The sequence below is a fragment of the Myxine glutinosa genome, chromosome 4, assembly GCF_964187855.1.
Source record: "Myxine glutinosa chromosome 4, kmMyxGlut1.1, whole genome shotgun sequence".
In the NCBI taxonomy this organism is placed as follows: domain Eukaryota; kingdom Metazoa; phylum Chordata; class Myxini; order Myxiniformes; family Myxinidae; genus Myxine; species Myxine glutinosa.
This window is the reverse complement of record NC_136264.1, coordinates 213,899,419-213,912,811: the sequence shown is the minus strand read 5'-3', so window position 1 is coordinate 213,912,811 and position 13,393 is coordinate 213,899,419. Positions and strand designations below refer to the sequence as shown.

Sequence of the window (13,393 nt, the reverse complement as noted above, 5' to 3'; positions counted from 1 at the left end):
CCTAATCGCCCAACATCAGTGCCCGACCTCACGAATGCTCTTGTGACTGAATGGAAGCAAATCCCTACAGCAATGTTCCAACATCTAGCGGAAAGCCTTTCCAGAAGAGTGAAGGCTGTTATTGCAGCAAAGGGGGTTGGGGGGGGAACCATCTCCATATTAATGCCCATGATTTTGGAATGAGATGTTCGACGAGCACATACGGGTGTGATGTTCGGTTGTCCACATACTTTTGGCCATGTGGTGTATATTTGTTCCCTCACCTGAAATAAGATCTCTGGAGGAAGAAATATGAGAAGGACAATGCTGCGATGGCAGCTGTCGAGTGAAGTGACTACCTAGAGGGGCACGACAAGAAGTTCCACAGAATGATCATCGCCAAGCTAGAGGGCTGATGGATGAAGTGCATTCAACAAACAACAACAACATGCATTTTAAAGGCCATTTTCCCTGCTAGAGCGGGGGTTACCCTTGCGGTCCCCATGACAATCTTCTCCATCCTGCCCTATTTTCTGCATCTCTCCTCGTTAAACCCCTTGCCCGCATTTCTTCTTCCACCATCTTTAGCCAAGTCTTTCTCGGTCTTCCCCGTCCTATACTTCGTTCTACATTCATTTCCATCACTCTTTTCAACCAGTTACTTTCATCCTTCCTCAACACATGACCAAACCATCTCAACCTGTTCCTCTTCACAGCATCAATCACAGGCTCTATTCCCATCATCTTTCGCAATTCATCATTTGTCTTCCTCTCTCTCAACGATACTCCACACATCCATCGAACCATTCACATTTCCACCCTTTCCAACCTTCGTTGCTGCTCAACGTTCATTACCCATGTCTCGTTCCCATAAATCATAACACTTTTCACACATGCAGCATACACCTTTCCCTTCAGCTTCAACGACACTCCCCTCCTCATCAGCACGCCACTCAGTTCCCGAAACTTCTTCCATGCACATCTCACTCCAGCAACCATTGCCGAGTCTGATCCACCTTCTCCATTCAGCATGTCTCCGAGGTAGCAAAATGTTTTCACACCTTCCAGCTTCACGCCGTCTCCAAGATCCAACTTAACATTTCCTCCATCTGCAGCTCCCTCTGTGCACACCTTACATTTGAATGTAGCTGCCACACTGGATAATGACCCTCTCAGACCACTACATTTTTGATGAACCCACTCACCGAACATTGTACATTGAATGGAGTTCACTCCGACACCCTTCCTGCACACAGCACAGGGCCACTTCCCAGTTCTTTCCACCTCACCACATGCTTTACCACTTGCCATCACCTTCGTCTTTCCGATATTCACCATCAGACCTTTTGTCTCCATACATTCCTTCCACTTGTTCATCTTTTCCTTCAGTCCATCCATACTTTCCGCAATCAACACCAGATCATCTGCAAACAACAACTCCCACGGTAAACCCTCCTTTACGTTCTGAGCCAGCACCTCCATCACAGCTACAAATAGTAGTGGACTTAGTACCGACCCCTGATGCACTCCCACCTTCACCTCAAACTCACCACTGTTCCCGTCCTTCGTCCTTACAACTGTGCGTGCTCTTTTGTACATTGCCATCACTACTCTGATCAACCATTCCTCCACTCCCAACTTCCTCAATGCCCATGTCAATACTTTGCGTGGAACCCTATCGAATGCTTTCTCCAGATCAACAAACCCAAGAAACAACTTCTTCCTCTTCTCCATGTACTTCTCCTGCAACTGCCTCACAATAAAAAGCGCGTTTGTCGTTCCTCTTCCTGGCATAAATCCAAACTGCATTTCGTCGATCTTCACTTTCTTCCTTATCCTCCTCTCAACACCCTTTCCAATACCTTCATTCCATGCTCCAATAACTTTATCGCTCGGTTCGAGCCACACTCCAGAGGGTCACCCTTCCCCTTGTATAGAGGGACGAGGGTACTCAGTTCCCAATCCACTGGAATGCGGCCTTCTTTCACCACCAGATTACAGATCTCTGTCATTCTCTTCACTCCCCAACTTCCTGCTGCCTTCAACATATCGCCCACAACTCCTGTCGGCCCTCCCGCTTTTCTACCCTTCATTGCTTTTATCGCTTCCTCAACTTCCTTCTCAGTTATCTTCTCTGCCGGTCCTAAAACTGGGTTACTCTCTACGTTGCCATCCCATTCATTCTCTGTATTCAACAGCATTTCCATCTTCCTTTAATTCCATCTAAGTCCACAACGATTTGTCCCACTTCATCCTTCAAGCAACTCACCCCCATCGCATCACACCTCTCTTTCGCTATCTGCTTTGCAATCCTGAATACTGCTCTCTGACCCTCTTCCGAATCCAAGCGTTCTCCGAACATTTTCCTACATGCCCCCTGCGCCTGTGCTACCTCTTTCTTTGCAGCCTTCTTGGCTGCCTTATAACTTTCATGATCTGCTGTTTCTGCTCCCGTACCCTTCACCTTCTGCCACTCCTTGAACTTCTTCCTCTTCTCGTCAATCCTCTTTCCAACTTCATCATCCCACCACCATGTTTCCGAGTGCCTCGGTCGTCCTTTTGTCCATCCACATACCTCACCAACGGCTCCCAACAGACTAGCTTTCATTGACATCCAACCACTTTCAAGCTCAACCACATCATCCTCTACCCTACTCAGCCTCTCTTTTAATGCCTCCCTTACTGTCACCTCTTTCAACCTCCACACCTTCATTCTCGGTTGGTACTTCACCCGCTGAGCTCTCCTCGCACCTTTCACCCTTATGCCGCAGACAACCAAGTGGTGCTGTGAAACAGCCTCCTCCCCCGGGATCACCTTTGTGTCCCGGAGGTGCCCCCTATCTCGCCTACGCACCATCAGGTAGTCAACGGTTGTCGTCGACCCACCTGAGGTGTATGTAACATTGTAACAAGCTTATTATCCTCTTTCTGGAACTGAGTATTACAAATCAACAAATCAGCTCCATCAGCAAACTCCAAAATCCTTTCACCTTCTCCATTTCTCACACCATATCCGCAACCCCCATGAACTCCCTCAAAACCATCCATACTCCTTCCCACATGTCCATTTAGGTCTCCTCCTACCACAACAACTTCCTCATCTTTCACGTTTTCCATCAGCTTCTCTATCGCACACCAGAACTTGTCCTTCTCTTCATCGCTCCGACCAACCTGCGGAGCATATCCCGAGATGACGTTCACCAAGAGCTTTCCAATCATCATTTTCACCATCATCAACCTATCACTCACTCTCGTCACACTCACCACACTGTCTACAAACTCCTCAGAAAACAGGACACCAACACCATTCATGCCCTCCAGGCACCCTTGCCACACAAACTTGTATTTCTGTCCCTGCCTACCCTTCACCATTCTCACACCACTTCCCTTCCATCTCGTCTCCTGCACACAACATATGTCCACTCTTCTTCTGACCAATACTTCCACCACTTCTCCTGATCTCCCTGTCATTGTCCCTACATTCCATGTCCCAAACCTCAGAAACCGATCTCCACTTCGGGCTGTACCCTGCCCATATGTAGTTGTAATTGTCATGGTTCCCTTTTTGAGGCAATGTTTTTATGGCCGGGTGCCCTTCCTGACGATGAAGTGCATTCATTGGCAGAAATGGAGTGAGATATAAAGTGAAATTTGGGTATATGGGTGTCTTCTGATACCTCAGTGAGATGGACGCCCCTGCCTTGCATAACCCCAGGTCACCTGTGGGCAAGGTGTAGTACCTGTCAGCCCCCCCATACCAGGGTAACGGTCCACAGCCATGCGGTTTAAATGGCAGATGGCTCTGCACATCTGGTGGATGAGAGTCCAGTCCACTTCAACAGCACGGGCGGAAGAGGGTGAATTCCCCAACAGCCAGCAGATGGACGTAGAGGAGTGGCAACACCCCCATCTATACCACACACTTACCCGTGTGTACCAGGCATAGAAAGGCAATATGATGGCAAACACGCCATCATTGCCTGAGGAGACCCGACATCATAATCATCAAAGTGAAATAAAAGCGATTGCACAGGGTGGCCTGAAAGTTGCTTTTCCCATGCTTAACGTCTCAAATCTCCCTCCATCCACCATCCCTTCACCTCCACCCTCCCTTCACCTCTGTAGTATGCAGCAACACTGACTCAGGAGAATGATGGAGCACACACAGATACAATGACTGATTAATTATTGGAAGTACTGCACAATAAAACCTGTATATTAAAAGAGTTTAAGAACCAATGATATACTGGGGACGGGTAAAGAGATTTTCAAGGCGCCCCGTACAGTGGTTTCCATTTTGGGCCACAAACTCAGCACTCCTTGTACTGGGCTTTATTTTGCAATACAATTTAATTCAAACTCACCCAAGGGGTTGAACGTGTCCCGCACCAAACTCCCTAATCACAGGATCACTACTCACCTTCACTCATTTGTTCTTCTTTTTTTTCCTGCATGTGGAATCATCTTCCACATCTGATTCAATCTCATTCTTCCCTCCAGGTCTTCAAGACAGATGTTCACCATAATCTCGGATGATGATGCAAAACCATGATTTTTTTCTCTCCTCGTTAACCCCCCCCCCCCCCCTCCCCTCACCCTGTCCGTCCTCCTTCCAAATTTCCCTCCTGAGAGTTTCCTTCTGTATCAATCTTGTCCACCCCATGCATCCTCTCCAGCCCCCTATTCCTCCCCCCACTGTCTTGGCCTTCGGCTCTGCTGTTGGTGTCCCCCCACCCCCTTTTCTGCTGTTTATTTTCTCTTGTTAGACCCTGATCTGTTCAGTGTACTAGTACTAGCTCTTCCACCAACCCTAACTATATATTAAAAAAATAATTTAAAATACCCGTTCATGTTGGTAATGTTTCAATCAAAATCAGGAACACTTGCATTCTTTTTATTTATTCTGAGCATGACATTGTTTTATCAAAAGTACGATGTGGAATTGCCCATGTCACCAAACACAGTCAAACTCGAGGCAGTTGTCTGTGACAGCCATCCAGTTACCAAGTAGCATCATGTTTGGGACATGTGTTACAAACATCCAGAGGTAAAAACAAAACTGTAACTTGAACCATCCTCCTACATTAAAACTTAAACCACATACATACCAATTAATCAAATGATAATGTGGACATGCCCCAAAGGCCTACCCTTGGATATTTTACATCTACATGATTGCAAATGGTACAATGTTCACTCCAATGTCTCACAATATCTGCATGAAGATACAACATAACATCTGTGAAATATACTTCAGAGGGTAGTAAGGACATGAGCATGACCTCACAGCAGCATTTTAGTCAAAGTACATCCGGGAGCGAACGTTGAAACAGACATCACAATATGAGAGCACATTACCATCTTAGTTAGTTAGTCATTCATCTGCTTGCATTGACTCTGGTCACAATTTCAGCATCTGCTTGCAACATGAGCATTACAAGCTCAAGTGCAACCTGCCAGCCTTCCAGCTTGGGTGTCAAGGCATCAAACACAGGTGTTGAGAGATGAGAAAAACATTGTATAATGGCTTCATTGTGCTTGCTTGTAATGCTCCTCTCAATAAGGGCTTCGATTTCTGCACCTCCATTGTACTTTCCAGTGTTGGCCACAGCAGCAGCAAGATACCTCCTCCATCCTAAAGCCAATGCATGTAGTACCATTTTATTATGCGCCAACTCATGTTGTCCAGAGTTGAACTGCTCAGGATATGAGACCTGACAGTTAGAGTACTGAACAGTACCTAGAGTTTGAGACATCTGATCTAGGTGACGAAGGCACATTATCTCTGTAATCCCCGCACCCGGCAACGCCTTCCCTTCCTTCAATACCCAAGCCAGGCGGTTCACACATGCCCAAAAAGCATCTTCCAGTGCTGGAAGTTTCACAGGTACTGGGCAGCACAGAACGACCGTCTGCACAGCTGGTCGTGCAGTTCGGATGATTATATCAATTTGGTTCTCACTTTCACTGTGCTGTGCCGTGTTCTCCACTTTCATATACCTCCGATTACTTGATGCTGCAAACCCAAGTGAAACTTCAAAAACATCACTTTCCTTGGCCTGAACAACGTAAACTAAAACTTTTACAGACAAGACTTCCGACATGGCACGCAGCAAACCCATGCTCATTCTGTCCACACAAAGTATACCATGACGGAAGAAGTCAAGCAGAAGACTGGGGAACACCGTACCTTCCACAAATAAAACGCTTACGGAAAGTGCAACCAATGTAGACAGTGTGCTCGTGCTCCATTCCTGATCGTCTTTCATCTTCAATGAAGGTTTTGTGGTCGATGCTCGAATTCCCTCGTCACATTCCTGAGAACTCTCAAGCATCGGCGAGGTGTTGTGCAAAACAACATATTTGACACCCCGCATCTCTTTGAATCCCAAATGTCTGTGCTGTGGAGTCAAATCACCAGATAGCATGATTGCTCTGACATTACAACCAACTAGTTTCCTGCATGTAGGTAGATTTTCAAATGGGACAGAGGCGATGTAGCCATCGACAACATGGGACTCATTTTCACCCTGACCCAGAGAATGCTTAACAGCAATACAGGATGAGTTGAGGTTCGGATAATGACATTCGTTAGAGCTAAGTTGTCGTCCTGCCTGAATGCGGTACACTTCCATTGCCAGCTCCATGCCATTGGGATCACCATGAGCAAGACCACGTGCAATAGAATGTAACGTTTTGTTACTAGCCCATGGACGCTCATGAGAAGGTGCCATTGTCTGTGAATTTGCTTTGCAAATGACTAGTCCGCTCCTATAAAGACCCCTGTCCCACAAAGTGCACCTTGTTTGGTCCAGTTCAGATCCCACATCTGCATGCGGTTCAATCATCGATGGCAATAAAGACATGTCAGATAATTTGATTGCACGAGAGATAATCACGTCCTTGCAACTTCTCAATCCCTTCAGAGCCACATTGACAATGACATTGACGGGAACAGCGTCTGCGGTTAAGCAGTCATTGAAAGCGTCAGCCCAAGCCGCTACCAAAGCCATGAGGGAGTTGCAACCACATCCGTAAATGCCACGGTAATGCTGCACCGCCTCCGTAAGAAGATGAACACTCGGAAAAGCACAATCGTGGTGCTGCAAAACCCGTATCCCACTTGCTAACAAGTACAAGTTGCTAGGATCTTCAGCATCGTAAAGGAACTTGTAGAACTTCACAGGGCCGATGAAGGAGAACGCCAGGGAAGCTGTCCTTGAAAGGTTTTGCAGCCCAAGATGCCCAGCTGAATTATAAGTGGCTCGATGCATTGACGAAGAAATGCAGGTCTGAAGTGCACAAAATCTGTGGTTACAATCTACCACTACCTCATGATTACAAATTCAAAATAACAATGACACTTCTGTCAGTGTACAAGAAAAAAGGTAGTACTACTTTATTAACTAGAAAGTTCATAGAACACGATACCCACGTAGTGTTCAAGTATATACAATACATACTTCAATTTTAATAAAATAATGATTTTAAGGATTGTTGAAAAAAATCTGAAAGTTTAGTGCTGTTGAAGTGATTTTCAATTTTGTTTGACTGGCCGATAGGCAGAGAGGGTATAGATATTATCTTCCTCGCTGTGCGTGTGCGATCGGGATGAATTCAGAGCCAAAGTAGGTTAAAACGAAAGACTTGTCTTCCTATTCATCTTCCGATTGATGTTCAACATAGAACATCAAATTCAAATAAATTGTTCTTCGATCATAAACTGATAAGACGGACAGAGAGACAGACATATGACCCAATTGCTTAACCCCGGTTTTGTTTTGCATGTGCGGGGTAAAAGCAACTCCGGATCATTAATATAACGATAACTAGTTTTGCTGGTAAAAGCTATTGGCGAAGCGAGTCAGCAAACTGGTAGCACAGTGAATGTAATCAACATAACGTTAATCGAGGTGTGCTAACCGTAGTGGGAAGCAAGGAGAAGCGGACGTTTCGTGTGCCAACCCTTCATCGGCGCAAACTAGGTGATACTAGCAAAAGTACCTGGCGTTGCTGGGTAACAATGAGTCGCTTCCTGACAGGAATATGAAGAGAGGAGGGAGGAGAGGAGGGAAGGAGAAGGGGGAGAGGAGAGTATGAAGGGGGGGGGGGGGGGGTGAGCGGCGGACTTGGGAACGGTGAGGAGAGAGAGGATGCAGAGTGGGTGGGAGAGAGGGGGGGAGGGTTAGTTTAATCGCACAAAAATGTGTCAATAAAAAACATGGATACGTAAAAAAAAAGGGAGCTCTGCCTACTGTAACACCATGGCTTGCAAACGCAGCCTGAATAGCGTTTACCAAGTGGTGGTTAATAAAATTCAAAAAGGGTGTTATAACACACCCAAACGTCCCCAGCCTTGTGACCAATTAATTAAGAGCCCTCGCGAAGCAGCTTAAGCACCCCAGGAAGCACTCCAACGAAGGGGAGTGTCATTGAAGCTGAAGGGAAAGGTGTATGCTGCATGTGTGAGAAGTCTTATGATTTATTGGAGCGAGACATGGGTCATGAATGTAGAGCAGCAACGAAGGCTGGAAAGGGTGGAAATGCGAATGGTTCGGTGGATGTGCGGAGTATCGTTGAGAGAGAGGAAGGCAAATGATGAATTGTGAAAGATGATGGGAATAGAGCCTGTGATTGATGCTGTGAAGAGGAACAGGTTGAGATGGTTTGGTCATGTGTTGAGGAAGGATGAAAGTGACTGGTTGAGAAGAGTGATGGAAATGAATGTAGAAGGAAGTAGAGGACGGGGAAGACCGAGAAAGACTTGGCTAAAGATGGTGGAAGAAGAAATGCGGGCAAGGGGGTTAACAAGGAGAGATGCAGAAAATAGGGCAAAATGGAGAAGATCGTCATGGGGACCGCAAGGCTAACCCCCGCTCTAGCAGGGAAAATGGCCTTAAAATGCATGTTGTATTAGGGGTCCAATCCTTCCAGGATGGGATACGTGGGATTATGCGTGGGATTATTGGGATTATTCCTCATACGTGGGATTATTCCTCATAGGAATGAAAACTGCCACCTGCACTCTTGACCCCATCCCCTCCAGCTTTGTCAAAGCCTCCCTCCCTGCTCTCTCTCCACTTATCATTGCAACAATAAACTCCTCCCTGTCTACAGGCATCGTCCCACCTTCCCTCAAAATTGCTGCTGTTACCCCCATTCTAAAAAAACCTGGTCTAAACCCTGACACCCTAAACAACTTCAGACCCATCTCCAACCTACCCTTTCTGTCAAAAGTTTTGGAACGCGCTGTAGCCACTCAACTCAAACATCATCTCTCTGCCAATAACTTGTATGAAACATTCCAATCCGGATTCCGCTCCAACCACAGTACTGAAACTGCTCTCCTCAAAATCACCAACGACCTTCTCCTCTCCTCTGACGCTGGCAACCTCAACATTCTCGTCCTCCTCGACCTCAGCGCTGCCTTTGACACCATCGATCACACTATCCTCCTCACCCGACTTGAATCCACCTTTAACGTCACCGGCACTGCCCTCTCTTGGATTAAATCATACCTCTCTGACAGATGCCAGTTCATCTCCATCAATAACTGCAAATCCCCCACTGCTCCCCTCCCCCAAGGTGTCCCCCAAGGTTCAGTTCTTGGCCCCCTCCTCTTCATCCTTTACCTGTCCCCGCTCGGTCACTTAATCCGCCGTCATGGTCTCCAATTCCACTGCTTCGCCGATGACATCCAGCTTTTCATCTCCACCAAGTCCGTCTCCACCGACACCCACTCTATCCTGACAAACTGCATCACTGAAATAAAATCCTGGCTTCAAATCAACTTCCTCAAGCTTAACTGTGATAAATCTGAAATAATCATCATTGGCCCAAAAACGCTCACAAAATCCACCCATAACTTTGCCCTCAACATCGACGGTATCCCAGTATCCACCTCCCCTCACATCCGGAATCTTGGCGTCATCTTTGACCAAACCCTTTCCTTCGACAAATACACTAAACAGATCACAAAGTCAGCCTTCTTTCACCTGAAAAACATTGCCCGTCTCCGCTCATCCCTCTCCTCCACGGCTGCAGAAACCCTCATCCACGCCTTCATCACCTCCCGTCTGGACTACTGCAATAGCCTCCTCTATGGTTCACCCTCAAAAATCACCAATAAACTCCAATACATTCAGAACTCCGCTGCCCGTCTACTCACTCATTCCCGGACCCGTGACCACATCACCCCCGTCCTTTACAAGCTTCACTGGCTCCCCATCCCCCAGAGAATCCAGTACAAAATCCTCCTCCTGACATACAAAGCCCTCCATAACCTGGCCCCATCCTACCTGGCTGACCTCCTCTCCAGACACACTCCCACCCGCAACCTCCGCTCTGCTGGTACCAACCTCCTGACCCCCTCCATCCGGACCAAATTCAGATCCTGGGGGGACAGGGCCTTCTCCATCGCTGCTCCCACCCTCTGGAACTCACTACCTCACACCATCAGAGACTCCTCCTCACTCACCACATTCAAAACATCACTAAAGACCCACCTGTTCAACGCTGCATTCAACATTCAACCCACAGCATTTAACCCCTGACTATCTCTTCTCCTTCTCCCTCCTTTTGCTTTAAATATTTCCCTATTGATTCTTGTCTTGTCTTTTTGATTCTTGTCTTATATATATGCCGTATATCGCTGCTGTTTGTTTTCTTGATTCTTGTCTTTTTGCAATTGTTGTTTTCATGTATTGTTATGCATTATGTTTTCCACTCTGTCAAAGCGCCTTTGGGCTTCTGGAAAAGCGCTATACAAAATAAATGAATTATTATTATTATTATTATGCGTGGGATTATTGTGAGATTATGCGGAGGCATACTGGCGACACAGTCGCATTGTTCTAGTTAAAAATTACTTGCAGAAGAAACCGTACCATTTTATCTTCTTCAACCGTATGACTATGTGTATTAATTACCTCCGCCACCAAAGGTGGATGGAGGTTACAGTGCATTCAGAAAGTATTCAGACCCCTTCACTTTTATCACATTTTGTTATATTGCAGCCTTATGCTGAAATCGTTTAAATTCATTTTTTTTCCTCATCAATCTACACTCAATACCCCATAATGGCAAAGAGAAAACAGGATTTTAGAAAGTTTTGCTAATTTATTAAAAAGCAAAAACTGAAATATCACATTGACATAAGTATTCAGACCCTTTGCTATGACACTTGAAATTTAGCCCAGGTGCCTCCCATTTCTCTTGATCATCTTTGAGATGTTTCTACACCTTGATTGGAGTCCACCTGTGGTAAGTTCAATTGATTGGACATGATTTGGAAAGGCACAGACCTGTCTATATAAGGTCTCACAGCTGACAATGCATATCAGAGCAAAAACCAAGCCATGAGGTCGAAGGAACTGCCTGCAGAGCTCAGAGACAGGATTGTGTCGAGGCACAGATCTGGGGAAGCCTACAAAAAAAATTCTGCTGCATTTAAGGTTCTCAAGAGCACAGTGGCCTCCATAATTCTTAAATGGAAGAAGTTTGGAACAACCAGGACTCTTCCTAGAGCTGGCCGCCCGGCCAAACTGAGCAATCGGGAGAGAAGGGCCTTGGTAAGAGAGGTGACCAAGAACCCGATGGTCACTCTGGATGAGCTCCAGAGATCCTGTGTGGAGATGGGAGAAACTTCCAGAAGGACAACCATCACTGCAACACTCCACCGATCTGGGCTTTATGGCAGAGTGGCCAGACGGAAGCCTCTCCTCAGTGAAAGACACATGAAAGCCCGCTTTGAGTTTGCAAAAAAGCACCTAAAGGACTCTCAGACTGTGAGAAACAAGATTCTGTGGTCTGATGAAACTAAGATTGAACTGTTTGGCCTCAGTTCTAAGCGTCATGTCTGGAGGAAACCAGGCACCGCTCATCACCTGCCCAATACCATCCCAACGATGAAGCATGGTGGTGGCAGCATCATGCTGTGGGGGTGTTTTTCAGCAGCAGGGACTGGAGGACTGGTCAGGGTTGAGGGAACAATGAATGGAGCAAAGTAAACAGATATCCTTCATGAAAACCTGAAACAGAGGGCTCAGGACCTCAGACTGGGCCGAAGTTTCACCTTCCAACAGGAAAATGACCCGAAGCACACAGCCAAGACAACGCAGGAGTGGCTTAGGGACAACTCTGTGAAGGTCCTTGAGTGGCCCAGCCAGAGCCCTGACTTGAACCCAATCGAACATCTCTGGAGAGACCTGAAAATGGCTGTCCACCGACGGTCCCCATTCAACCTGACATAGCTTGAGAGGATCTGCAGAGAAAAATGGCAGAAAATCCCCAAATCCAGGTGTGCAAAGCTTGCCGCGTCATACCCAAGAAGACTCGAGGCTGTAATCGCTGCCAAAGGTGCTTCAACTAAGTACTGAGTTAAGGGTCTGAATACTTATGTCAATGTGATATTTTAGTTTTTTCATTTTAATAAATTTGCAAAACTTTCTAAAATCCTGTTTTCTCTTTGTCATTATGGGGTATTGAGTGTCGATTAAAACCACCGTTTAGAGGCCATTTTTCCCCGCAAAGCGAGGGTTGGCCTTTTCGGGGACCGTGTTTGTTGTTGTTTTTTTGGTCCCCTTTTTGAAGCAATGTTTTACGGCCGGATGCCCTTCCTGCCGCCAACCCTGTTTGTCGCCTTTTTACGATAAACAGGGAATTACCAGTACTCAATTTGCCGACCTCGGAAGGATGACAGGCTGAGTCAACCCCCCTGGCGTTAATTCAGCGATCGACCGGGATTCGAACCCAGGATCCTTGGATCCTAAGCTGGCACCCGAGCCGCTAGCCCAACACCAGGGCCTATTGTGTAGATTGATGAGGGAAAATGAATTTAAACGATTTCAGCATCAGCAATGATGTAATGTGTGAAAGGCCTGACGCCATTATTGTTATCCGACTGTGTGTGTTCCGATGTAATGTGTGAAAGGCCTGACCCCATTATTGTTATCCTTCTGTGTGTGTGTTCCGATGTAATGTGTGAAAGGCCTGACCCCATTATTGTTATCCGACTGTGTGTGTGTTCCGATGTAATGTGTGAAAGGCCTGACCCCATTATTGTTATCCGACTGTGTGTGTGTTCCGATGTAATGTGTGAAAGGCCTGACCCCATTATTGTTATCCGACTGTGTGTGTGTTCCGATGTAATGTGTGAAAGGCCTGACCCCATTATTGTTATCCGACTGTGTGTGTGTTCCGATGTAATGTGTGAAAGGCCTGACCCCATTATTGTTATCCTACTGTGTGTGTGTTCCGATGTAATGTGTGAAAGGCCTGACCCCATTATTGTTATCCTACTGTGTGTGTGTTCCGATGTAATGTGTGAAAGGCCTGACCCCATTATTGTTATCCTTCTGTGTGTGTGTTCTGATGTGATGTGTGAAAGGCCTGACCCCATTATTGTTATCCGACT

General features: G+C 46.4%; 1 protein-coding gene across 12 annotated transcripts in view; it reads right to left on the bottom strand.

Annotated features, from left to right (window-relative positions):
• The window catches only part of LOC137425723 (sterol-4-alpha-carboxylate 3-dehydrogenase, decarboxylating), a 60,397-nt gene that overhangs the window by 40,776 nt on the left and 6,228 nt on the right, over positions 1-13,393 (bottom strand). For 4 of the 12 annotated variants that reach the window (XM_078777001.1, XM_068114454.2, XM_068114456.2 and 1 more), the window contains exon 2: positions 4,863-7,271. The exons of 5 other annotated variants lie outside the window; for them this stretch is intronic. In XM_078777001.1, coding sequence (XP_078633127.1) covers positions 5,358-7,271 — 1,914 coding nt within the window. In that variant the 3' untranslated portion in view covers positions 4,863-5,357. Of the gene's footprint in view, positions 1-4,862; positions 7,272-7,902; positions 8,945-13,393 lie in introns of those variants that run through there. 3 more of the 12 variants (XM_068114455.2, XM_078777002.1, XM_078777007.1) reach the window with 3 other exon arrangements.